The following is a 24,920-nucleotide window of genomic DNA, read 5'->3' as shown; positions in this document are numbered from 1 at the left end:
TGGTTAACAGCTGTTGGTTTGTAATGGTATTTGTAGTGGAAGCCATTCAACTTTCTGTGATTTTTCTATTTTTTTTCCCAGCAGGGTATGCATGTACTAGAGTAATTACTCTAATAGTTATTCTTTATTTATGCCAATCAATCTTTATGGATACTTTTTTCCCACCAGTTTTTATACTCTGTTTAATTCTCAGGTCAAAATGACCCAAATATAACCAGTGTAACATAAATATGAAGGGGATTGCAGGTGCACTAAATAGTACAACTGAATGAGTCCTTTTTCATGTTCAGTAGAGAAAATGAACATAACATTTTATGTTGTTATTTTTATTTTATTGTTTTAAAGAAAACATTTTAACAGGTAATTTGGACATGAACAGTACAAGGGTTAATAATAAGTTGTTAAATATGTACGGTATGATGTTTTACTGTTAAAGTTTGCAATACATTATAAATTTTAGGGCAATGGCAGAGTCAGGGGTCCCCCTTCCCCTGGGTAAAATAACTGCATAAGTTTAGGTTTAGGTGCCTGTATGGTAGAAAAACCTGATACAGTGCCCTATAGTGTGCCATTACAGTGAAGAATACATGGTGCAGTACTTTGCAGGGTTCCTCTACGTGCAAGGAAACGTGATGAAGTGCACTAACGGCATCCCTTCCAGTGGAGAAAATGAGATGAAGTGCCCTCTAGGTGCTCCTACTTGTGAGAAAACATGCCCTCTAGGCTGCCTCTAAGGCATAACAGGATTTATGCCCTACAGGTGCTGTCTTTTTCCCCCCACTGTGTGTAGGGAGTGACCTTTTTATTATTCCCCCACCACCTCCGCCCCTCAGACAGCCTGTCGGCCCCTGATGTACAGTTTGGGATTTTGTCATGATGTTATTATAATCAGTCATGATAGTATTAAAAATCACTGCAACTGGTTTTGCGTGAGCAGATTTTGAAATTTATTATTATTATTATTATTATTATTTGGTATTGGGTAGTTTTTGGGTTGCGTTTATCTGGAAACAATGGCTAACTGTTCACATACACACAATATTATGCCGCATAATGTGGAATATGTGTTTATTATCTGTATCTGGGGACTTTCAGGGAATTTCAACTTTGGTTTCCTGGTTACTGAACTCAGCGAATTTCTCTAACACATCTAACACATGACAGCTCAGTTAGCCAGCTTGATTTCATTTTAGGCTGGAACCAACTGTAATACTAGACTAAGAAATCTGCGGGAAATGTCTGCCATCTTTAGACTGTAAACAGAAAATACAAAACGAGCTGTTGCAACACATAAATGTTTATTCTCATAATCCTCGTCTTTGCCAAGTGCACTGTGTCGAGGCACGAACTGTGCAAGAAAGAAGTGTTCTTTTAATACTGTTTTTCATATCAATATTAATTAGGTTCAGCACATTGCCCCGAATATAGCCCAAATGCTGTGTTGACTGGATCACATTTCCAGGGCTGGTATTTAAAGAAAGACCACAATTAATTTTTTTTATGAAATAACATTCATTAGTTTATGATTAAGTTTTTATAATTGAAGACACATAAGAAGCAAAAAAAAATGCAGCATATGAAAAGAAAAAAAAAGAAAAAGGATAATATTCCATTACATTCCACAATAATATAACAAACAAATAGTATACAATCAAATGGTTTGTCATTTTGGGGAGGTACAATTAAAAGAAAATGAATCAGATAGATGCAAAGTATACAAGTAAGACTAGCTTTCAGGGCAATGACAAATACTGGGATAAAGTGCAAGAAGCTGATGATTTGATTAAATTTATTATTCAGAAACGCTCAAGTCCAAACACATTGCAGGGAGTCCATGATAATACAAGGCTTTATTACAAAAAAAAAAAAGTGCATCAGGTGGTTTTTCTGACAGTCGATGCTTTAAATCTTTGATATTTAATACAAACTCGCAAATAACACACACACACACACACACACACACACACACACACACACACACACACACACACACACACACACACACAAACTAGCAGACATGAGCACATAGTGTTGTCAGTGGGAAAGGGACTGAGAGTACGATGAAGAGAGTGATGGCTCTAAGGCAGACAGACAAGGATTAAGATGGAACCGTATGCTTGTGAAGTGATTCGTCTTCTTTACCACAGCACTGCTAAACTCTTACATCTGATTGGTCAGAGGGAGCTCGTTCTGATATGGTACCATATCATGGTAAGAACTTGTATTACAGGCGCTCCGCATCCACAGATTTAAAAAAATAACATAATTGCCGGTACGATGAAGCGTTCATACAGCAATTTTTTTGGGGAAAAAAATCCCTAGTGTTAAAAGTTCGAGAGAGTTAAAGCTCTCTTTTTTTCACCTTAGGTTATCCAACAGAGGAAAGTCTTCAGAACAAACCCGTTTCTGAGACGTTCCATAAATGTAATTATAAATAGATAAAAAGTTTGTCGCCGTTTAATAAATGAAAAAAAAAAAAAATGTAATTGTTGGCATAATTGCTGTGGTATAAGAGGAATACAACACTTCAGGAGGTCCTTTTACAGGAAAATAATCAGCTTAGGGCTGGTAATGGCAACGACGCCCCCACCATTGCTTATTAACCCATAATCGTGCTTTGTTCCATACATAACAGTGCCTCTCCTCCATCACTGAACTTCATTCTCTGTGCAGGTGAGACTCACGTGCAGGTCCGTTTACGTCTTATCACTGTGCAAACTTGGTCAGTGCAACTACTACATACTGCACTTGTATCCTTGCATACAAGTGCGGGTCATGCATACATACACATGCATACAGCAAACGATACAATTTCCAGGTTTGTTATAAATTAAAAAAAAAAAAAAAAAAGATATACACTCACTCCCAACATACATTAAAAAACATTACAGTCCATATATAGACCGTTTTCCAGAGTTCCTCACGAATCTTACATGTGTGCTTGATACTATTTTCAGTATTACTTGTCTAGCATTATTTTTCTTTTGTCTCTCCTGACAGGAATTCTTGTCGCAATGGTTTATTTATTTATTTTATTTAATTTTTGCTTCGATAGCCAAGGCATTTTTTTTGCACCAGTTGGTACATGAATGACTAACAGTCTGAATCGTAGAGGTAGAGCCCTGTCAGTAATTTAGGCAAGATGGACAGAGCAACAGGCAGATACAAGCCACCAAATTCCCCAGAGAGCATGTAAGCTGTCTTATTTATTATATATATTTTTTAAAAAAGCAAAATAATACAAACAAGTAGTCAAAGCTCTCTGGTCCTTTCAGACAGAAAGGATGACGTTATCGGGGCAGTGCAGGCCGTCGGTGGAGTTCTGGGCTCGGCAGGTGGGTTGAGGAGGAGGGTTAGGAGAGTCGCAGTCCTCTGACGTGAGCTCGGCGATGTCATCTGACTGCGTATCGGAGGTCTCCAGGTCACTGCGGATGCTCTCGGGCTGAGCCAGCGTCACGTCACCGAGCCCCTCTCGGAGCGAGCCTCCTGACGACATCCCCAAAGACGAGCGGGATAAAACCCTCCCTCGGTGAGAGCTGCAGTCCTGAGGCTCCTCTGCTGAGGCAGCGGCCATGGCACAAGCGCGGGGAGCCAGATCCTCCTCACTGGTTAAACACAGATGGCTGGGTTTGGTTTCAATGTCCACCTGAATCTCCAGGTTTGTGCCTTCTCTGAAATACATCACAAATATATTAGAAACGACATACAAAAAAACAAAAAAAAACAAAACAAAACAAAACAAAAAAAAAAACACAGCCTGAATGACAGATCTGTAGTCATTGTTGTCAAGAATAATTCATTTACATGATCAATTGACATCAGTTGAGATGTCAATGAGATGGATTATTTACTCTCTCATTCTTCCACCCAGCCCCTCCCCCAAAATGTTTTTGGAGAGAAGCTAAAAGGAAACGGATTAAAGCGCACACTTGCTGTTCGAACAAAGCACTGATTACACAAAAGGTTTAGTTTTGAACGAACTTTCATGCTGGCCGTGTTTGGTACACAGTGAAACAGTTCAAAAATGTGAAATTATGCCATCCGTGAGACCTTGTGATGTGATGCATCGCTCAACCCTAATAGTTTCACTGTTGAGCTATTGATAGAGATTAGATTTTAGCCTTTACATTGAATATCATGACCAGCTGTCAACCAGGGTATCTATACGATTGGAGGCAATTATAAAGGCAAAATAAATAATTAAAAAATAATAATAATAGTAGAATAGAATATTTAATAATATAATATTTCCATTACTTTCAGAAAGAGAAATGCCAATAGTTAAACTGATCATTGTTTGTCCTAGGACTGTAAAAAACTGCACAAATGTAAATATGATGTATACTGCAGAAAGAAAAGTTTCATAATCAGAACAATTCCTTTATTGCCAAAGCCTGCTGGAAATATTTCGCTGGAATCGTATATAAGTGGAATCTTATCAAGGTCTTGCCTTGACTGCACATTAAATCCAGACAGACTGATGAGTAACAGTGAATCACACACACCTATCAGGTATCGTGTATGAGGAGGTAATGGATCCTGCCATGCCTCGAGTGCTTGCGCAGTCACTGCCTGCTCCCAAGCTTCCCGTCTCTCTGTGTACACCTTCCTTTCCAATCTCAGCGCCTTGAACCTCCAGCCTGAAACAACAACACAATTCAATTACTGTAAACTGACCTGAAAGTTAGAAGGGTTACATCAGGTCCATGAATCAAACGCACAGATTTTGGTTATTATTAAGACTCGGTCACACCTGCTGTATTTTCCCGTCCGGGCTCCGAGAGCTCCTCCGGCTAGTGTGTTGAAGTGGGGCGTGTCGACGAGACCCCCGGGGGCCACAGACAGGCCTTCACTAGGTGAGGTGGTGCTAAGGCCACTGGCTGCTCCTTCTAGGCTGCTCTCACCAAGGCTGGGAGATTTCAGCGCTCGCCATGCGTCGGCAACTAGATGAGCAAAGATGTGTTAAACATTAAAACACAAAAGACAACTAAAAGATTTATTCGTAAATAACATAAGCAAGATATTATTATTATTATTATTATTATTATTATTATATGTCGTGTTGCAACAAATTCTGTTACCTGTAATGGGTCCATCGTCTTCATCAAAGTCAATCCTGACGCCTCGTCCCTTCCCTCTGCTAACCCCACAGCCCCCACCGCGACACAGTGAGATTGGCACCACACCATACACGTATGCCAACATGATCGGTACGCCAATACCTAAGAGCATGACAAGTGACTCATCAATAAACAGGTCTTTACTTGTAACTGCAGGAATACTTCTTAGGAACAAGCTTTGAAAAAAACAGACTTTTTTTTTTTTTTTTTTTTTAAAGAACTATAAACAGTTATTACACAACAGTTAGTTCTGGTCCGCTAATCTGATTGGATGAGTGGTGTAACAAGAGTGTTGATATTTATTATTACCACACTGGGATGTTTCACTGTGTATCACTCTGCTAGTCTGTGTTCACTACATTAAATTCCACTTCCTAGTTTGAAACATTCACTACAGTAGTGTTAACGAGATCGTCGGTGGACATGGCAACAAATACTTTTTTTTTTCCATGAATATAACTTTAGACTTAAAATAGGAAAACTTGTGAAGATGAAAAGGAAGAAGGGACGCCAATTTCACCGAATCCCAATCACAGCTGGGCCAATATTCAGTATAACCGCACTCTTGCTCGTGCACTATTGCTGAATCGACTTTACTTTTCCATTCCATTTTTTTTTCTCTGAAAACTTACCAACACTGACAGCTGCAATAACTGGGGCTGTGATGATTGACAAGGCTACACCGCCAGTAATGGCCAAGTTTCTCCTGTGCTGAGAATTCTTCTTCCCCTCATAATGCGCATATATCTGTGCCAGGAAAAGTAAAAATAGCATGACAATGCGTTGCTGACACGGTGCTTTCAAATGCACACGGTGACACAGTGCTTAAACATGAACACGTAATTTCCTTTACATAGCACCGGATTTAATGGAAAATGAACTGCACTCCAGGAAGCTGAGTCGTTATAATAAGAAATGTGCATTTTACTTAAAGCTCCCGGTGAATTCCTGTTTATTGGGGTCTGCGTTTACGCTGGTGTGGATGTGGTGCATTTCGTAGTCTAAGTATATGTGGGAAAATTCAGGGGAAGTGAGACTTCTTGATTTTTGGTGTATTGTGCTGGTCATTTTGGGGAAAAGGTTCAGGGAGTTTTTTTTTCTCTCTCTTCCGAGACGAAACAATGAAGATTGCGGTAAATGCCGTAAAGCGTAGAAGCTTGTTTCAGTAAAGCCATTCACGTACATTACAAAAAATGATAGCCTAGCAAATACAAAATATCTTGATAATAGGCAAATTCAATTAATATTTTTAACTAGACTTAAATAAATACAAGCTTATCAATCTTATTTCTAGAGATCGTTACTCATTTCAAGCTTGAACCATATTCTATTGGAATATAACTGTGCTCCTTTCAAGCGTTTATTTCAAGAATAAGGAGCAGAATTATCTGTCTTTGGAATAAGACCGTTTTAAGCATGAAATTATTAAATATGTCTAAAAATAGACTAACCGGTCTTATATTTGTTTATATAATAATCTCGTATTGAGAAATATTACACAAATCTTTCATTACTCATTCCATATACCTTCACTTGTCTTGTTCTTATTATCATGCAGGGAAACAGCGACTTGATTTTAGTAATGTTGGCTAATGTCCTAATAGATAGCATTGCAAGGATAACAGAGTGTGATGATAATACTGTGAACAAACAAGGAAGTGCTCAGCCATATCGCTGACCAGAAATCATTTATTATTCAAAAGCAGTTCCTCATAAACACCCTACTATACATGTTTAAATTCCCAGAATTGCACAATAAAGGGAGCTGGTCATGGAATGATCATCGATAGCGCAGCAGATCAGTGTCTCACCTTCCTTCCTACGTAAACCGGGATGCCAATGACCATGGCAGGCACGGCAATGCCAGCGATCAGCGTGATGCCGACAGGCGCGCCGATAAGAGTGCCAAGCTGCCACAGGATCTTTTTCTTTCTACTCCATGGCTTTTTCCCCCAGAAAGTACAACCTGATGGACTGAAAAAGAGAGAAAGAAAGAAAAAAAACCCAGCATGGGTTGAGACCGAATGTGGGCAGAGAGGCAAAATACAACACACTTTAAGGACATTCTAGGAGTTTATCAGCAACTACTGAAGACTGATCTGAGATGAGAGCTGAGATACCTGAGGTAGTGCAGGTCAGAGATTTCCTTCATACACAGCCAGCAGAACTCGCAGCCACACACAGCGCAGGTCATGTGATTACAGCTTCCGTCATTCATCTTGATGATGTAGGCGCCGCATCGGGGACAGGGCTTGATGTCATCAGCTGTGGGGATGAATGGAGTTGGGTTTAATATAAGCAGAGACACACAGAGGCTCCTGTAGCAAAGTATGCTGAGGAAGCTGTATCCAAATGTCAGCTAGTGTAAGAGTTTTCGAGCGATTAACAGGGGTAACACTTTGCTGTGAAATCACAGAATTACTGAAAAAGCGTAAATTTGGGTCAAATATAGGCTGAAAATATATTTCACAAGCTAAAAACTAGAGATGTACTAGTAAAGACTGAGTATATTAGTTTATCAGCCCTAAATATAGTACAGTCGAGGAATTTCAGACTACTAATTGCCAATTGGAAGATCTGTATTTTCAGGAAACTCTGACATTAAACCTCCATAAGCACATTCCACAGTTAACAATAGCTATGGATGTAATTAATCAGGATGTGTAAACTGCTGCATTTCTCACATTACATCAGTAGTCCATTGTAATGCAGGGTTTAAGAAAACTGCTTGTAATCATATCCATTAGTGTATCAATAACTGGCGATATGCACTGCTATAGAAACGACACATTTTTAAAGCTCGGGACATGAGCTTGAAAAATTCCTCTGTATATACAGTCGTTACAACATGACGTGAACACACTGTTAAACACTGTTAGTTCTTATTTGATATGATTTATCTCAAGTTACACTGCATATTGTTCTGAAGAAACGCATCAGCAGTATAAAAGCTGAGGCTGAAAGATGAAGTGGTTGAGATGGACTCACTGGGCCCTTGATCGGCTGCGTAACTAGGTGAGTGGTTGCTGTGTGTTCTCAGGGAGAGTGCCCTTTGCTGCCGGGCCGAGTCGCATGTCTGGTTCGGATGCCAGGCCTGCTTGCAGTGGTAGCAGAACTCGGCGCCACAGCCTTCCCTGCGGCATACAAGCCTGGGGCAGCTGGCACAGCCTGATGCGATGACGGCAAATCTGGCAGAAGAGACGAGAGCAGGTCAGGGGAGCTTTCTGATAGGTTACAATACTCTAGCATTACCTAGAGCACAGTTATGGTTATATACTACATGCAGGGAGAAAGTGTATATAAAAATGATTTTAAAAATAAATACATTTTTAAAAAGCTTGCATGGGTGCAGTTTACAATGGCGTATACAGTATGTCAACTTGACTTCAATCGAGTGGACTTCTGAAGAATGTTAAAGAGAAAGAAAGAAAAGAAGGAGGGAGAAAATAAGGAAGAAGAGTGACTTGAGGGCGAGACGTTGGAGCCTACAGTGTACACCTGTGCTGTGTGTGTCTGAGTGTGTCTGTGTGGGGTTGATTGGGTAGCTGTAAAACAAACTACTGTAAGAGATATTCCGTCAACGTATTTCAATGGGAGAATTTGACACTTTCTGTATGCGTTTCAGTTGTATTTATCCTCGCTGAAAACTGTTTTGGGCTGAATAACGACGACAAAAAAAAAAGTACTGTAGTAACTAAATAATAAGCAAGACGTTAAGGAGTTAATCCAAAACGCCACACTGGTGTACCTAATTTCATTTTGTAATATCAACAAACCTGAAAAACAGCTCTCTTACCTGGCAAGTTGTTACGTGTTGCTAAAAACACAAGATTACGCCATTAAGGACGGTTTTTTTTTCCCCCCCCCGTACAAATTTTCCACGGAAAGCCTACATATAAACAAACTAGTCTGATCAAGTTCAACAAACATCAATAACAATTTAGAAAAAGGATTATACTTTCAAAACCCAACATGTTTGGAAGTAAATACGTGACTTTATACATCATAGAAACACGCATTATAGAACACATCCACGGTCCAGTAAGGAGGTAATGACCGCTTTAATTAAATCCCATCCCTATCCTGTTACCCCTAGCAACGCTGGCTCCGAACTGCATCCCAGTCGCCATGGCAACTGACAGTAAAATGGAAAGAGAAGCTTCAGATTGGGAAAGAATGTTTCGAGATGAAAATCATACACAGGCTACAGTTTGACTCGGAGAAACCATGAAAGCAGCATGGAAACTAACCATTACATCTGCTACTGAGATGCATCTCTCTTTCCCTCGAGAAAAAAAAAAAAAAAAACAGAAACGTCCCTTTCTGAAAACTCCCGTCTGTAGGCTGGAAAAGGAGTGGTGCTGACTTAAAAGACAGACATAGGCAGGTCCCTGATATGTAGGTCATCAACCCACTAGTGAGACTGACAAATCTCTTAAATGCCACAATGTCATGCACAGTAAACATATACTCTCCAAATGACACATCTTCTGATGGCTTCCCACACAGAACTTGGCATCTTATGCGCTCTCTCTCTCCCTCCCTCTCTGACCTTTAGTGCACCACCTACATTTTACAGAAAAGCCCCAAAAGCAGGGATACTCACCGTGTTCAACATTTACAGACAAAAAAAAAAAAAAAAAAAAAAAAAAGAAGTTTCCTATACACAATATACAGATTCAAGCTGAAAATCCTGAACTGCTAACAGTGAATGAAAGCTGGCAGGAACTTATCATTCGATCTGGTTATGGTTACTAACGCTATGTCATTCTTACGTTTGACAATTTGAAAGCTATTCATGTTATCCTTTAAATTCCCAGGACTTGTCAGTAAAATCCTGACTTATATTCCTCACTTCTATAACTGCTTATTATTATTATTATTATTATTATTATTATTTTCTGTCTATACTATTTGAACTCTTTCAGTATTTGAAAAAACCCCCAAAAACTTGTAGATGTTTGTACAACCAAAAAGTAATGTTACTAAATGCTCCATTTCCTCACTCTCTCATATTTATACTCCCAATTGCCATTAGGAAAAGAGGATGCACTAGATATTTCTCAAATGAAGGTTAAAACTGCAAATGGGAAACAACATTCCTAAGTAACGAACAGCACATAAGGATTATATTTTTCCCCCTAAACACACACTGTTTTTAAAATGAAATGTGCTTCATTTGATTGAATTAACATTAAATGCTGTTTACATCATTCTGATGTAACAAGGTGTTAAATACGGCTTATATGACTGACGTGTGTAACGAAGGCATTGCCGTCAGAATTGTAAGCATCTATAATATTTATATATTTTGGCCAAAAATTAGTTCACGCTATTAAAATGCCTCTGAATAGATGTGAGAAGTGTATGTGTCTCTGATTTAACCTTACTGACAGACGAAACACTTCAAAATCACAGAACGGTCAAATATAACATTATAATTCCACAGTAAGGACCTAGTGCGCTTTTACAACTGTATCACCGTTGAGTAAAAAAGATAAATTGGGTCAGTGAGATTAAGTCACTTGTTAAGTAGTGAGTAGAACATGAGGTTTACGCGTCCTAGAAAGTGCTCGGTTTGACTTTCACTCTTACCCGCAGTCTGGAGCCGGACACCAGCGGCAGTCGGGGTCTGAGGCGAGGCATCGCCTTAGCAGAAACTCCTCATACTTTTCCAGCAGGGCAGCATCGTCCAGGATGAGTGCCACCTGCCTGGGCACCAACCTCTCGGCGCACTCGGGGCAGCTGAGCTGCACGCGGCTCTCGGTGATCTCGATGCGCAGGTACTGGCGCAGGCAGCAAAGGCAAGAGCGATGACTGCAGCCCTGAAGCTCTGCCAGCTGATCCCGTGGCTGGCGCACCAGACATAGTGGGCACTCGAGGAGCTCTTGTCCTCCCAGAGAGGCCTGGCTGGAGGATAAAGGCTCGGCCGGGTCGGCAGTAAGAGGGTCTGGGGAGGCAGCAGTAGGAGTGGGAGGCTGAAAGAGCTGCTGTTGCTGCTGGTTGTGCTGCTGCGCTAAAGGTGTTCCCGAATTAGCTTTGCTCTTCCTGGAACCACGTTTGCTGTGAAAGAGGTTGGCGAAGGAGATCCTGCCTTGCTTCTTGCCCGGACCACGACATTTAGGATTGGGAATGCCACTGACAGACGAATGGGGTGATTCGGAGTCTTTTTCTGATCCCATTGCCCAGGAAAGATCTGATTTCCTTTAGATTCTGTCCTGATAAAGGTACAACTGACTATGAACCAAAATCTTCGAATAGGGACTCTTGTCTCAGGTATTTCAGATGCCAAAAAAGCGCAGTATTGTCCCAAATCAGATTTTCAGATATCCAGTTACTGATACTAGTACTAGTGAAAGATTCCCGTCACACAGTCACACCTTTGTTCTGCGCTGATCACGAAACAACAGAAACGGAGATTAATCTTACTGAAAAAGGTTGACGCAACGGAAAGAGAAACTAAAAACAAAAAAATCCCCTTGGCATCCTACGGGTTTGTTCTTGTAACACTCAAGCAGGCTGATTAGCAAACAATCAAGTAAACATGCATCATTTCCAATACTACAGGCTCTAAAATCTACTTTTCTACTTTTTCTACTAGTCGAATTGGGGGGTTTCAGTTTTAAAAAAAAACCAAACAAACAAACAAACAAAAAAACTTCGCTGTCAGCTTCTAAAACAACATGAAATATAATATACACCAGAAAATATGTCCTCCGTCTCAGAGCGTCCTCAGATTAATATCCTCTGATGCTTTGGTTGAATCACACGGCTGTGCTGAGCTGCTCGTCTCCTGTCCTTCTCAGTCGGCCTGTCTGTAAGGAAGAGAAATGACACAGGAAGTTAGCATGAAGAGCCGTGTGCCTGTGAAAAGGAGCATGCTCTGTACCCCCCTCCTTCACGCACACACACACACACACACACGCACCTCGTCTCAGACTGGCTGTTTCGATTTCACTGTTAACTCTTCCCTCTCAGTAGGAGCAAAATTACCACATGAGATCTGAGTCATGTAATCAGAAATACACCAGCAAACAGTAACATGGAAAACAAACATATCTTCAGCCACTGAAAAAAAACCCAGTCTACGCTCAACTGTAACAAGCCTCTATTTCTTTAACACTGTACATGTATTTATGTATATGCTTGTTGTTATTATTATTATTATTATTATTATTATTATTATTATTATATGTTCATGTGCATTATTATATGATGTGGGTGTGCCAGGTTATAAGTATTAATAAGGAATAAAACACAACAGGCTGTGTTGTTACAGGAAAACAATTAACAACGAAGATCCCAGCACATCCCGAAATGTTTTTAACACCACAGCGATTTGCCAATGGTGACAATTCTTCAGTTCTTTGTTCATTTATCTCTCTGTTCTTTCTTATCTCACTCTCACTGACACCTTCTGGCTTTCGCGTAAATGCACAAGCACACACTCTTCAGCTCTGTCTCTCCACTTCACACTGCGCTACTAGTGCGGTTACCATGGTGATCCTCACTACCAGCACCACAAACACGGACCATCGCAGTGACTATGCCACTTATGAATGCACACGCGCACACACACACTAGATATATATATATATATGACTACTACATTATATACTGCATATACAGAATGGCAATATTACAGGATGGCTTCAGATTATTTGTGTGTAAGATACAGTACCTAAACCCACCAGTTATGTGTACACACACACACACACACACACATTCAAGGCACATTTAATGTCCCGATTTCCTCTGTTAACCCCTGGCCATCTGCCCCTGCGGTGCAGCTTTGTTTTACGGGAACAGAAGTAAAAGCGATAGGAGAGGGAGCAATGCCATACTCAGAGCAACAGCTCAAACCTAAACTCTTATCTTTCACCACGATCAAAGCTAACCTGTAATGACGTGTGCTGTGCACTACAGCTCATATCAAGACAGTTTCTTTGTCTCATTATAGAGGGCATGAGTTTTGCGAACACATTTGCATCTTTTTTTTTTTCCTTCTTCCAAAGAAATCTGAAACATTTCTTTCCCGCAGTTTCAGGACTCATAAACAGACGAGTAGGCTAAAAGAGAACGTGCTACGGATTCCTGTTTTGTGATCTTGATGGAAATTGAGAGTTACGACTGGAGTCAGTGCGACCCACTTCTACGTTAATGCCAACAGGAATTATTGTGACCTGAAATCTTGGCCCACGCTCGCAGTCATATGCAATGACCTGCACAACATGTGCCCTAGACCCTAATAATAATCCTATTGTTTAAAATAGCACTCACAAATAACACTGACCCAGGTTATTTACACAACCACACACACAGACCATACCTCATGGTGCTTTCCTTAGTCAGAAAGGCCTGTGCAAAAACAAAAGAAACGCCCATATACTCTTTAAAAACAAAACAAAAAAAACAACTCCACTGGTGGTCCCCCAGTGACTGTGACCCTACATTTCCACTTTAGTATCTCTTCAGAGGAAGCAGCAGACTCTTCTAATGAACTTGATTACAAATAATAACCATCTGTACTCTCTTTGGTGAGGTTTGGTGCATGTGGAGTGTGTGGGTGGACAAGCAAGAGTTCGCTAGAACAAGGTGTCACCTTTCAACACATGAGAACAAGCTTTTGTAAGGCGTTAATGTTTATTAAACCACAGAGCAGCAACGATAGCTTCAGTCTACAATAACTTTTTTTTTTTTTTTTTTTTTTTACTGATCCATCTCTGTATCCAAAATGTTAATCAGGTCTTAGGAGTATTAGTCACTGGCTGGTGATTCGACACGCAAAGACATCAATGTACATGTAGACGACAGGTAAATCAAACGCCTACATTCAAACCCTTGTTCCTCCTTACAAACAGTCATCAATAATACTTTCTGAGCTCCCGGCTGAATCAGCCACTCCTTGTGCTTGAACTGGAATTTTGAAGGAAGTGAACCCAAATCTAGTCACATGTAATGAAGTGGAAGATTTGGAAAATTTGGATCTACTGAATCTATACAGTGTATTCTGGTCTTACTCTTACTGCTGCTGCCTGAGAACCAAATGCTGACCCAACGCATCAAACCTGGAACTCGAAAACCACTGTGTCAGATCTAATCACGATACTGAAAAAAAAAAAACTAACATGAACTGACATGATATTTAAGACATTGTGGACTCTGTATAACAAAAACAGAATGTTTAAATAGGACTGGACAGAAAAGTACGCCTTTATTGTGTTCATGTTCAAAACAAGTCTCTCATTTGGTCAGAGTCAAAAATGGTAACATGAAGCACCAGTGCAAAACGAACATAAAAACATAACCATTTCAAATCGAGGTCTTGTTTGTAGCCGTTAATTAATCATTAATGGTTGCACGTTAAAAAGTAACTGTTGTCAACAATCAGTAATCTTAATTACTCATACAGACTTATATTTAAAAGGACTGGAGCTAGTTGCTAGGGGCTTGTGGCTTTATTATTTCTCCCATCATGATTAAAGTGGTGAAAAACATGGCTATTTTGACAAACCGGGATATAATTCGATCTACATAGTCATCTAGTTATCGTTGTGATGTTTCTTTTTTCTATGTACAGTTGATTTCGAATGGAAAGCAGAGGCAAACGTAGCTCTGTTTTTACTATTTATTAACAACTAAATAATTTCCATTAATTATTTATTAGAATAATTAATTGTGGTTACATCAAAGCTATAACACAAGGCAAAATCGACAGGACGCTCGAATAAATAAAAGACAAACAACAAAAAAAGAAGAACATTTTGCCGTGACCCTGTCTGTCTCCGAACTAGATCAGAAGGCGGGAGTATGACATGTGGCAGCATTAATAAGATATACGTCACAGACAACGGACAAAGGTTTGCCAAGCAATCTGGCAGTTATAACAGGTACGGTAGGATGAAGTGGGGTGTCGAATATTACATAAAAAAGCTGCTCAGAAAATACAAGAGGTTGAAGGCAGACACGTTATAAGAGAATATTTATATCACATTCAAAAAGGGAGAAACTGGCACTATACAGTGGCATCCTTCATAGCTCCTCTGGCACAAGAAGTTCGAATACCCCAACAATTCCTTATCAGTTTGACAGCAGCTAATTTTAGCAACACACTGGTTATGAAGTTCTGAAGAAACCGAATACACTAAAATAAAGCAGCTCGAACCAATCAGATTTCAAAAACACCACTGCACTGATAAGCAACAGGAAGCTAATGAATGCAAAGCAATGTTCAGAACATGTTACACGCCAAAATATATATTCTACATGCGTTATTACACAGACTGTTTGTAATGAACAACTCAAACAAAAGCAACTGAAACAGTTCAACACATCGAATGCTAATAACTGAAATTGCATCTTATAATGACTTCTCTAGTCTCAAAATTATTCAACACTCTGAATAGAATCCCTCACAACAGCACACTTGATCCAACTAAGCAAGGGCTTCATTAGTTGCACCAGGTGCGCTTGAGCTGGAACACATGAAATGCCTGAACTGGCTAGGGGTAGAAAATGCACGAGATACCCGGACGGGGCAGAAAAAGGAAGCCATCAATGGCCGCAACCACATTTCTGAGAAAGCAGGTTATGAAAAACCCTCAAGTGACTGCAAAAACACCTGCAGCAAGACTTGGTGGTCACAGGCTCTGATGTTTCAGTGAGCACAGTAAGGCACATACTAAACGCAGAAGGTTTCCATGTCAGAAATCCAAGACGTACAGCACTACTGACCCAAAAGCACAAGAAATGTCGTCTCAAAATCATATAAATAAGCCACAGAAGTTTGGGGATTATGTTCTGTGGAGCGATGAAAAAAAAAAAATGGAACATTTCGGCACGATGGATCAGCGGTACGTCTGGAGGAAGAATAATGAAGAAAGATCACGCTGTCCACAGTCAAGCATGGTGGTGGCTCGGTGATGCTCTGGGGCTGCTTTGCACTGGAAACCTGCAGCGTGTGGAAGGCGAGATGGATTCGTTGATGTATCAGGAAACCTGACTTGAACCCCATAGAAGATCTCTGGTGGGATTTGAAGAAGGCGGTTGCGGCACGCAAACCCAAGAATATTATTGAACTGGAGGCCATTGCGTATGAGGAATGGGTTAAGATTCCTCAGGAACGCTGCCAGAAGCTCTGCATCTCGTTTGCAGCAGGTCATAACAGCAAAAGCGTGCTCTACTAAGTACTAAAGATGCTTGCCATGAAGGGGTTGAATCATTTTGAAACTGGAGAAGTGATTTTAAGTTGCACTTTCAGTTGAATTTGTGGAAACCACTTGAAGCGTTCGTCGTGTCGAACTATTTCAGTTGCTTTTGTTTGATTTGTTCATTGCAAACAGCTGAAAGTCTGTAAATTGACAATAAACCTGATTTGCAATGGGGGTCGAATAATTTTGATTGTAACTGTATCCATGTCGTGTCAAGGTTTTGAATATGCATTAGTTGCAGAGGAATTAATTCTAACGATGGTAGTAATTTACCCTCCGTAAAAATGTAAAAACAAAGCATGGGGTTTGTCAAATTCATTCTTTTTTCCCCTTTCCCACCACCACCCCCTTATCTGAAGGACAATAAAGACTTCCTTGAAAACATTAAAAGTGACATTTTTTAATTACTATTTTTTAAAATTATTGTTATTATTATTATTAGTAGTAGTAGCAATATTAGCATTGTTAATATTATTAGTATTAAAGTTGTAAGAGAGAGAGAGAGAGAGAGAGAGAGAGAGAAAGGGAGAAACTAAAAGGGAGATAAAAACAGAACAGATTTACATTTACAATATTAAGTTATCATATGAAAGTACAGATGATACTTATTTATATGTTTCAAATGATGAGACTGACTCTTTTTTACTTTCTTGGCCTAATAGTTTCTCCTGAACACGATGCCCTCAGTGATCAATCCCAACATCACAGATGCTCTAGTGACAGTGCAAATCTCCATACACTTAAGCCTATGCCCTCTATCCTCACAAACCTCCATCACTCTTTTGGAAGATAAGCACGAGCAAAGCTTCTCATTCATCAGGTCTCAGCATTTCCAGCCTGTGCAGACACTGAAAGAGCATCTCAGCACTTTAGCCTCATCAGCTCGGACCCTGCCGCAGTGCCACGCTATCCGTCAGCGGCTCACTAACGGGGGCTCCGTCTCAGGCCCTCTCCGTCTCTTTCTGCCATCCACACACACACACACACACACACAGGTTACACGATCAGCTTTGCGTGAGGTGTGCCTCTGAATCAGCTTGTTGTTACATAATACTTGGAGTCACATTTGCAGCTAAGCAGGTACGGGTGATCAGGGTCATACACACGTTCGGGCCTGCTCTCAGAGCCTCCTTCATGATTATAAGAACAGGAAAAGAACTTGATACGACTGGATTACTGTTTCACTTATATAAACACATTCCTGTAAAAGCATTTGTTTAACTAATTGACGGTATGCTGAAGAAAATGTAATTTGAGCTTAATGTACACATGCACTAGCTGTGTGCCATTTAGTCTAGAGGATGATGGTGTAACACACTACAGATTAGCTACACAAAAGCGGGCTTATCCAGAAACTGGAAGAATCAGCGACAGACGGCCTAATGAACTAATTCGTTCAATTTTGTGTGCTCAGTCAAGGGAGGCTAAATAACTGTGTGTGTGTGTGTGAGCGCTGTTGATAATTTTCACGTTTTTACAAAACCACCAAACCGACTAACAGTACAGTTCAAGAAACATAATATTCTTTAAGCATCACGAGACCACCACCGAGTCGTAGTGTCAAAGGTCAAAGGTTTTAATATCACTTAAACACTATGCTAAATACGCTCATGGTTACGCTCAAATAAAGGTGGCCTTAATTATAAATAAATCCTAACCAGCTGCCATCAAAAAAGAGCAGAGTACAAACTGTACTCTCAGTCACATAAATGGAGGGGTGTTCTACACAGCATTAAAGGTGCATTAGTCATTTTTTTTCTTACTAGGACAAATAATCTGGAAAAGATGTAGAACATGATTTTAAAATTCTTGTTTAAGCAATGGAATCAATACATGTACATTATGGTCTGAGGAAACTGAGCCCATAATAAACTAAACTGTCTGTGCTTACATGGCCTTGCTGTCAGTCTTTTTATAGACACTCCCCAACACCCCTTCACCCCGCCCCCAACTCAGCCTGTCCAAAAAGGAAAACATAGCAGAATCAGGTAAGAGCCCAGCACAGCCAGATATTTTACTGTAAGCAGAAATAAAGAGAAACAGTCTGTACTTGATCAGTCCCTGCAGGCTTGTGAGATTTTGTGATCGCAGAAATTAACCCTGAAATAAATCAGAGGAGCTTGCAAATTTTCAAAATTACTGTAGATTTTCTGCAGATTCGGGCCAAGACGTGTCATGTGATGTCATCATAACGCACGTTCACCCAAAGCCGTCTTCGATTCACATGCGTCGAACAGGAGTACAGCTAAAAGTCTCATTTACCAACAAACAACACTGTGCCCATTCAAATATTGGAAAAAGATGCCGCAAAACTGAGCAGTTTTGGCAGGCAATAATCACAAAAAAATGTATTCTGCAAAATCCTGTACGAACTGCCCTGAAAAAAATTAAAAGGAAAATGTAGTTCAAGTAGAACAAACAATGCTAGTGGTTTTCCAAGACGGAGAAATTTAATTTATACATTTATCAGCTATAGCTAATTAACAACGTTAACAACGTCTTGGAATGTCCGAAATAAACAGCCGCTCATCATTTGAAAGTGATGCCATAATCAAACTCGAAATGAACTGGAAAAAAAAAAACAAAAAACAAAAAACATTCCTACATTGTTGTAGTTCACCTACTCAGCCGCTAGATCTCCAATCTTGACTAATGCACCTTTAAGATGCAACATGACTAAAGCTGCCGTGTTCTTAATCCGCTGATTCAATCTGCTGAAAGGGCTGAACACAGAGCAGCTGAAGTTAATTATCAGCACCGAGAGGTCCTCACTGCTTCTGAAACAGGGTAACAACGTAGGTGTAGTCTTTAAGTAAAAAAACACTATTGCATGTCTAAAACATTTTTTAAACAAATTTAATAAACTATAATTAAGAATATATTTAATAAGATAATCTCCCCAGGATAATGTCGACTTGTACCTAAGAACTGCTGCTGTAATCGCAAAGACTGTCCTGTGTCCACCCCATTCCTATCAACAATATGCTCATACTGAACATCCTTTTAGCACATCTGCTGCTGTTTAACTTGATAGTATACAGGTGCAGAAGACTAATGGTTTATAATGATTTATGATCCGACTATCCGGCGAGTTCTCTTTTCAGTCTGCTTCTTCTCAGCATTTCTTCCTCGTGTCATCTCAAGGAGTTTTTCCTTGCCGCTGTCGCCTCTGGCTTGCTCATTAAGGATCTAAACCTACATCCGGATTTCTATGAAGCTGCTTTGTGACATTTTTTGTATTGTTAAATACACAATAAAACTGAATTTAAATGAAAGGATGATTTTGGGGTACAAAGATATATATATATTTTTTTTAATGCACAGCAGGATAATAACATGAGTATAGATTTTAAGTAGTAAATAAAATGACAAGACCTACAAGCAAAATACCAAGAATCAAAATAATAATAATAACAATATTTTGCCCATACAAGTATAAAGAAACAAATTTCATAAGGAAAAACATTCTGCCTCTTTATTAAGTTTTCCATTTTTTTAAAATGAGTTTTTAACCTTTGGTTTGTTTTTGCTTGCTTTAAAGTTTTGCTTCTGAGCACACACCTAAATATCTAATGGGCAACTGGTATTCATAGGATTAGCCAATATGATTAGCTTTTAATTTAAGTGGAGCTACTTTTTTTGTTTGCATCCAGCTGTGTAGCAGTTCAAATAAGCTAACAAGTAGTCAGCTAACTCCTAAGTTACAGAAATACATCAATGATATACCTCAAAAACATTTTATTGAGAGTTCTGGGATTATTAAATGAGTCAAAGGGTGTTTTAGAATCAGGGAAATCACAAAAATGATCTCCACTAGTTTGTGCTTTGATCCAGGAGATGGTTGTGACATAAAAACGGCATTTTAGCCATAGCCTACTAGTCCCAGGTACACTCTCAGAAAGGACGTGTTCATATCCTACACACGTTTTGTGTTATTACTAATTTCAACACGTGTTGTGTTCAATTATCCAATAAATGACTTTAAAAAAAAAGAAAAAAAAAAAGAAAGAAAAATATTTCACACGAGTGACCAACACAACTTGTTAAATTATTGTCCAATCACATTGCGGATTGAACCGCACTGCCGATTTGATCCTCAAACTCTGAACTCGCCTCAAAGGGAATGCTTGTTGTTTTGAGCTTTTGATCGTAACAGCGGAGTCGGAGTCCTGAGGTGAGGAAACGAAATGACCGCAGCTATATTAGCGTCCATCACTATTTACTGTTAATGCTGCTGAAAATGCCTGGCTGAGATTGTGATATTTAGACAGAGAGCTCTCGAAAATGTATTCATTATAAAACAGCAACTCAGTGAGTGAGGATTAACTTTACCAATCACAACGGCTTCAAAAGTGAACATAACGTACTGCTTCCTCAGTGTTGGCTGTGAAATATGGACCGAGTTTATTCTACAATTCTCTGGGTCTGTATCTTATCTGATTCTCTGAGTTAGGGTTAGCTAGCTGGATGCTATCACTAATCACAGTAGGGATGAGTGATGCTAACCTAGACGCTCCTCTGAGTTGATAACATTACTTTAGCATACAGCTCGTGGTAATGTTAGACATTCCCATTACCTTTTTGAAAGTTAACAATAGCGTAGCATTACAGCTGTTCACTATGATGTAATACAGAGAGTGCGTTAACCTTAACTACATTTAGCAAGTGTTTTGGACGAGGCAAGCTGTAGTAATTAGCATTAGGAGGATGGGTTAGAGCCGTGTTTCTTCATGCATTCCGTGAATGTTAATGCTGGTTAACAGGTGCAGACAGTCAGTGACTAAAGGAACTTAGCTAGCTCAGTAATGTCGAGGCCAAAAGTTCTTCACAAGGTTAACATGACAGAAAGGGAGGATTGGGGGTTACAGTAGGTTGTAATGCTTTCCACCATCTCTGTAATGTTGGTTAAATTAATTAATATTTGTAAGTAGATGCATCACCTCCAATTCTTACCTCTGTCAAATGTTTAAGTGATTTTTAATAAATGTCACCTGAATTTCACGGAATTGTTTGTTTATTTTGTGAGCATTTTAGTAGAATTTTAGCAGACAAACAAATTGCATTTTAGGATAATTGTAGGGAAAAACGTATAAACAACACACCTCTGTGCTATTTTTAAACGCATCTGTATCCCAGGTACATAACATATTGTTCAAGCCACTTGCTTTCAAATATAAACAAACTTTAAGGAGGATAAGGTGGAAAAGTAAATCGAAATTTCCTGAACAACAAGTTTACCAAAAAAAAAAGCAGGTGCAGATGAACTCTGAATACTAAGGTAAGATAAGATAAGGTAAGATATGATAGTAACTGCCCCGGTGTTGCAGTCACCTGAGAGGAAACATGGCGTGACTGTGGCAAGGGTCAAGCAATGCTTCTGGATACTGAATGCATTTGTTGCCAGGAGTTTTCTGAAAGGTTGACAACAGACTAAAGGTAGGTCAGTGCCACTGTGTAGTACTGATCATGAGGACTTTTGTGGCTTTATCAACCTTGCACACTGACAACAGGGCCCCCACCACCACCACCCCATTTCCCATTAACATAAAATATATTTTGGGGAAAAAAAAAAAAAAAAAAAAAGTATTTAACCAATAAACGGCCTCTGTTGCAAAATTGTAGAAACAAGCGATGTGCTTTTGTCTCCCTGTAAAAACCCTATGCACTAAACCAATATGTTCGGATTGTTGATTTGGAGTCGAGGGAAATTTTCATTCTTACACAGAACACACAGAGCACCGTGTTTTATCATGTTGACCTCTCTGCTACACTTCATGTGTTCAGCTGTAGGTGAAAGTGAAGACCTGCAGATACACATCACTAATCACAACATTCAACTGAGCAGCACGCAGAAAAAAATAATCCCCACGTATGATTTAAAACTGTCCTGTTCTTAATCAGGCCACGACATCAAGACATAAACACATAACTGTTTACTTTCACGCTATAAAAATTGCCTATATTAGGGATGACTTTTGTCACATTATGGATCTGCAGCGGAGTATTACTGAAACACAAAAACCAAAGAAGAAACGTTCTTTTATTTTATTTTAAGTAATCGCTTTATCCCGTTTAGGGTCATTGTGGATCCGGAGTCTATCCCAGGAACACCGGATGTGAGGTGGGAATACACCCGGGATGGAACATCAGTATAACAGGGCACCATGCACGCGCACACACAGTTTTACAGTATACACTCTTTCTCTTTGTGTCTGCATGGGTTTCCTCAGAGTTCTCTGGTTTCCTCACACCTTCCAAAATATGCCAATAGTCATGATGGCAGTGGGCAGTGGGAACTCAGACATTACGGCGTCGGAATAATGATCCGAAGGTTGTGAGTTCAAATCCCTTAAGCAAGGCCCTCAACTGCTCGGTTGTATAAAATGAGATCAACGCGAGTTGTTCTGGATAAGTGCGTCTGCCAAATGTCACAAATGTAAATGAAGACTGGCTATACTAAACTGTCACAAGGTGAATGTCTGTGTGCGTTGTGCCCTGCACTGACCTTACATCCCAGACAGGGTGTGTTTGTGCCTTGCGACCACTGTTAGTCATAGGATAGTCCTAGGATTGTTAAAGGATAAAGCTGTTACTGAAGATGAATTAATGAATGAACACAACAGTAACGACATGTAATTAGAAAGATGGAAAATAACCAGCTGGTAAAAAAAAAACTGTTCTACCAGTTTAATCTGTGTTTGGGCAACTGGTAGCTGTTCAGGCTAAGATGGCTTTTCCAGGAGGGACTTAAATGACAGATTAAACTCCGTAAACTGTACAGACGCCATGTAAACATGAACAAAAGTGGTTAAGACGTTGGGCTACTGATCGGAAGGTCGTGAGTTCAAACCCCAGCACGAGCCTCGAGCAAAGCCCTTAACCCCCAACTGCTCAGGTGTATAAATGAAATAAATGTAAGTCGCTCTGGATAAGGGTGTCAGAAATGCCACAAATGTAAATGTAAAGAAAAGAATGCCAAGTATACAGGAGGTGCTCAGCACCATGCAGGTCATTATACACTGGAACAACTGACTTTCCTCTGAATTTAATCTGAAACTGGACAGAAGCCAAGCCTGTGTTACATTTCACTGGAAATGGAGGCACTGTCCAAGCACACAGGCGGAAAAAGGTTTCAGGCTACAGGCCTAGGATTAGATCAGGAATAAAACCGGAATGGTAAATGAAATATGAACAGGAAGGAAAGCTTTCAAATAATACAGCTTTTGTGTGTGTGTGTGTGTGTGTGTGTGTGTGTGTGTGTGAAGTCTGTGGGAGATAAACCCAAGCCCACCTACACATGACACCTAACAACGTCATGTCTCGAAAATATAACCAATATATAAAGTCTGTTCTTGTGGATAATATCAGATGATAAACCTGTTGTGGGAATAAACCCAAGATGACGGAGTTAAAAAAAAAAAAATCTTGTCCGCATTCATTTGATCATCGCACTGGTTCACACAGGAGATTAATCCATCCTCTGTATTGATAAACATATACATGTACTATCATTCATTAACACAAGCATCAGCATGCGCATTAACACAAAGGCACGTACCTTAAACCGGATCAGTATCGGGGTAAATGAGCACAGGGCGTTAGACTGCGAGCTTCCGTGTACTCTATTTATTCAACTAATTCCTCTGAGGAAGGCTTTTCTTCAACACTAACATGAACACCACACACATACATACATACACACGCGCACAGTGCCTCAGTCTGCTGGATGAGCTGAGCTGTTTGCTCTTGTACGCTGTCTTCTCTACACACAGCGACGCCGATCAAAGCCGCAGCTCATTTCTCTTTTTCATTTACGTCATTGAGGAAAGCCCCTGCTCACGAGCAGCGAGCTCCTGGAAACCCCGCCCCGTGACGTCACACACCGTCCTTTACGATTGGTCAGTGCGCGGATACAGGAAGCGGTTTGAACACTCAGGCCGAAACAGAAATCTAACGGGCGTTTCTACTTTTACGAAATCAACGTTATTTCCAGGTGAAATTCTAGAAGCGAAAGAACTTACTGATTTACTCGTTTTAACATAAAACACCCCCTACCAACGGGGAAAAACAGAAATATGGAGCAAAAGTCTGTTTCTGATGATGATAATAATAATAATAATAATGACGATGAGATGACTTGAATAAGCAATAACACACTGGGGGGCGGGCCGCTTTAGGAAAACAATCAACAACGGGGTCATGTGACCCGTCGACATCCCTAAGTGTTTTATTCCCCCTACACCACAGCGGTTTGGATTTGAATAGGATTCTTTTTTTTTTTTTACATTTATTAAAATATGTCGTACTTCCATATGTTTATAATTAAGAAACATATAACAGAATGAGGTTTTTTTTATTAGTATTCCCAACACATGCAGAAAAAAAAAAAAAAACACCCCACAAATAGAAACCACATAACTGACATCAGTTTGGTGATGTATAAAGATGGGATGAGTTACATAAATAATAAAACATGACAGGGTGTTCTGCTATAGGGGGAGATAAACGTCCATATTGTTTCATTTCTATTATACTGCAGTAATTTACAAACGATTATGATTTTATATTTATTAAAAGAAGAGATTTTGGA

At 39.8% G+C, this 24,920-nt stretch overlaps 1 protein-coding gene across 2 annotated transcripts; it reads right to left on the bottom strand.

Moving 5' to 3' along the window:
* Positions 1–347: 347 nt before the first annotated feature.
* rnf19b (ring finger protein 19B) lies at positions 348–24,859 on the bottom strand. 2 transcript variants are annotated; one of them, XM_053612652.1, is made up of 10 exons: positions 23,889–24,859; positions 10,716–11,935; positions 8,109–8,308; positions 7,241–7,385; positions 6,932–7,094; positions 5,753–5,867; positions 5,082–5,222; positions 4,754–4,943; positions 4,506–4,640; positions 348–3,671 (listed from the first exon to the last, which is right to left on the bottom strand). In XM_053612652.1, the coding sequence occupies exons 2-10, from the start codon at positions 11,300–11,302 to the stop codon at positions 3,272–3,274; spliced, it is 2,076 nt and encodes a 691-aa protein (XP_053468627.1). In that variant the 5' UTR covers positions 11,303–11,935; positions 23,889–24,859; the 3' UTR covers positions 348–3,271. The 2 variants fall into 2 exon arrangements, with proteins under 2 accessions (XP_053468627.1, XP_053468628.1); XM_053612653.1 differs by lacking the exon at positions 23,889–24,859 and adding an exon at positions 17,100–19,622.
* Positions 24,860–24,920: the final 61 nt, after the last annotated feature.

This window comes from Ictalurus furcatus, chromosome 24 (assembly GCF_023375685.1).
Source record: "Ictalurus furcatus strain D&B chromosome 24, Billie_1.0, whole genome shotgun sequence".
NCBI lineage: Eukaryota > Metazoa > Chordata > Actinopteri > Siluriformes > Ictaluridae > Ictalurus > Ictalurus furcatus.
This window is presented reverse-complemented; position numbering and strand designations above follow the sequence as displayed.